This window comes from Nematolebias whitei, unplaced genomic scaffold (genome assembly GCF_014905685.2).
Source record: "Nematolebias whitei isolate Nwh7 unplaced genomic scaffold, NemWhi1 Nwh_scaf_4676, whole genome shotgun sequence".
NCBI classification, from domain to species: Eukaryota; Metazoa; Chordata; class Actinopteri; order Cyprinodontiformes; family Rivulidae; genus Nematolebias; species Nematolebias whitei.
In genome coordinates, this window is record NW_023623221.1 from 1 (window position 1) to 3,323 (window position 3,323).

Sequence of the window (3,323 nt, forward strand, 5' to 3'; positions counted from 1 at the left end):
TTGGTCAGTCTTCTCTTCTGTTTCCACTGTCCCCTCCTCTGTCTCTCGCTCCTGATTGGTCTGTCCCTTCCTCTGTCTCTCGCTCCTGATCGATCTGTGTCCTCTGCTGTGCCTCGCTCCTTATCAGTCTGTCGTCTCCTCTGTCCCTCGCTGCTGATCTGTTTGTCTCCTCCTCTGTCTTTTGCTCCTGATTGGTCTGTCCCCTCCTCTGTCCCTCGCTCCTCATGTGTCTTGTCTCCTCCTGCAGCCTTCGCAGAACTCCAGACGGACATCCAGGAGCTGACCAACGATATGGATGGGGTGAAGATCCCCTTCCTGGAGTATCGGACCTACACCATGAGAGTCATGTTCCCTGGGATCGAGGAGCACCCGGTCCTCAAAGATCTGGACGTACGTACCTCCACCAGACTCCAGACTCAAAATCCAGACCAGGTGTCTTGTCGGTGATCCGACATGCGGGTCGAACCATCTGCCCGCTTCACTTCGGTTCCTCTGAACCTGAGTCGGGTTTTTTTTCTCGTTTTTTTTTAAATATTTTTTTTATAAAGCAGACGTTGGGTCCTTTTTACTGCTCGCACATCAAGACGTTCGGCTGATTCTGGAGATCTGGCCCCTGACTTGTTTTTTCTAGAGGTGCACTGATTGCAGTTTTGTGGCCGATCACCGGTTTCTAAAAAGTCTGACCTGCCGATTCCAATTTAGTTTTATAAGTGACACTTGTCAGGTGTTATAAGGTCACAGTGCACCTTCAGTTGTCTTACTGAAACACAAACCTTTGAACAAGAAACAATACAAACTGGTTTTAACTGGTCGTGAGGCAGTGATCTGAAATATAAATGAAGTTCAGACAATTGTTGTTAAAACTAAAAAAATCGATAAAATCGGTTTCTCGTGCAAGTATCGGCCGATTTCCTAAAATTAAGGAAATCGGGGCGGATTCATCGGTGCACCCCTAGTTTTTCTTCTTTTACATTTTTCTAAATATTAAAACTTTTTTCTTCAAATGTTTTCTCCTAAAAATACTTTCAGACGTTTTTAAGTCCTTTTTGTCTTCCTATGCCGTGTTTTGATTTTTAGCTTTACCAGCTCCGTTTTGGCTGTCTTGCAGCAGATTTTTAGCTGTCTTTGAGCAGATTTCAGCTGTCATTTAGCATATTTCACTGTCATTCAACAACTTTTAGCTGTCTTAGCATATTTCAGCTGATGTTCAGCAGATTTCAGCTGTCTTTTAGCATATTTTGGTTGTTCAGCAGATTTTAGCTGTCTTATTGGATTTTGGCTTATGATTTAGCCAATTTCGGCTGGGTTTTTTTTTTCATTTAGCTTTATTTATCCAGGTAGTCTCATTGAGCCACGAGAACTCATTTTCAAGAGAGACCTGTTTAGGGAGCACATGGTGGGGGTTAAGGGCCTTGCTCAGGGGCCCAGAGTGGGGCGAATGAGGGTGGAGGCAGGTGTGGGTGTTTCACCTTTTCCACCCACATTTTTTTTTATGTTGACGGTACCGGGAGGTGAACCTGTGACTTTCCGATCACAAGCCCATCTTCTAACCTCTGCGCCACCACTCCCCACATTTCGGCTGTTATTCAGATGACGGAGTTCAAACAGAAAATGGTTCTTTTGTTTGATCTGTTTCTGTTTCTCTTCTCTGATCTTGGCTAATCGAGGTGTTTTGTTCCCCTTTCGGCTGTGTGTTCAGTCTCCGGCTAACGTGGAGAAGGCTCTGCGTCTCTTCAGCCAGCTGCTGAACAACAAGATGTTCCTGCTGACCTTCATCCACACACTGGAGGCCCAGAGGTCCTTCTCCATGAGGGACAGAGGGAATGTGGCCTCGCTGCTGATGGCCGCCCTGCAGGTACCACCACACTGCCGCTGCCTGAAGGGGAGGGCCCGTGGTTGTCGGGCGTCAGGGTCTACAAGCAACACCAGGGGGCGTCATGTGTGAACACACACCACAGTCGTGTTGTCCAGGTGCCACCAGACATCAGGAGGGATCAAAACTAAAGCCCGACTGATAAATATCAGTAGGGCTGATAGGGCTGATATAGGCCTTTGGGGACCTGAGGGTTGCAGCTCTAAATGTGGGGACAATGACAGGCAAAGGTAGAGAGCTGGCTGACATGATGCAGAGAAGGAAGGTAGATGTTTTATGTGTCCAAGAGACCAAGTGGAAGGGCAGCAAGGCTCACAGTATTGGAGCAGGGTTCAAACTGTTTTACCATGGTGTGGATAGAAAGAGAAATGGAGTAGGGGTGGTCCTGAAGGAGGAGTTGACAAAGAATGTAGTAGAGGTGAAGAGAGTGTCAAATAGGGTGATGTGTCTAAAGGTAGAAGTAGAAGGTCTGATGCTAAATGTTGTCAGTGGTTATGCTCCACAGGTTGGATGTGATGTGGAGGAGAAAGATACATTTTGTAAAGATCTGGATGAAGTGTCCAGCCTCCCATACAACTCATCATGACGAGTTATATGGGAGGCTGGACACTAAAGAGGACGAGAAGGACTTGTACCGATTGGCAAGACAGAAGGATCAGGCTGGAAAGGATGTGCAGTAGGTTAGGCTTATTAAAGATAGGAATGGTAATGTTCTAACAAGTGAGGAGAGTGTGACGGAAAGATGGAAGGAGAACTTTGAGGAGCTAATGGATGAAGAGAATGAAAGAGAAAGAAGAGTAGAGGTCATAGAAACTGTGGACCAGGAAGTAGGAAAGATTAGTGAGGGTGAAGCCCGGAAAGCTCTGAAAAAAATGAAGAAGGCGAAGGCAGTAGGACCTGATGACCAGTGGAGGTTTGGAAATGTCTTGGAGAGAGATGGCAGTGAGGTTTTTGACTCAAATATTCAGTGGCATATTTTAGGGTGAGAAAATACCAGAGGAATGGAGAAGAAGTGTGCTGGTGGCCATTTTTAAGAACAAGGGGGATGCACAGAGTTGTAGCAACTACAGGGGAATTAAGTTGATGATCCACACGATGAAGATCTGGGAGAGAGTTGTGGAAACAAGACTTAGACGAGAGGTGACCATCTGTGAGCAGCAGGATGGTTTCATGCCAAGAAGGAGCGCCACAGATCCATCTTTGCTTTGAGGATGCTGATGGAGAAGTACAGAGAGGGTCAGAAAGAACTCCATTGTGTCTTTGTGGATTTAGAAAAATCATCTGACAGAGTGTCGAGGGAGGAGGTGTGGAGAGGTAGTTGGAGTGAGGACAGAGGACGCAGAGGACAGAGTGAGAAGGAGGAGGATAATTCGCTGTGGAGACCCCTGAAGAGGGAAAAGCTGAAAGAAGAAGAAGAAGGCTTTAGGGGACCTATCGGTATCGATGATAA

At 46.6% G+C, this 3,323-nt stretch overlaps 1 protein-coding gene across 1 annotated transcript; it reads left to right on the forward strand.

Annotated features, from left to right (window-relative positions):
• The first annotated feature begins 224 nt into the window (after positions 1-224).
• LOC119429648 (plexin A3) lies at positions 225-1,945 on the forward strand. Its single transcript, XM_037697236.1, has 2 exons — positions 225-390; positions 1,700-1,945. Exons 1-2 carry the CDS (start codon positions 292-294, stop codon positions 1,943-1,945), a joined length of 345 nt encoding a protein of 114 aa, XP_037553164.1. The 5' UTR covers positions 225-291.
• The last annotated feature ends 1,378 nt before the right edge of the window (positions 1,946-3,323 follow it).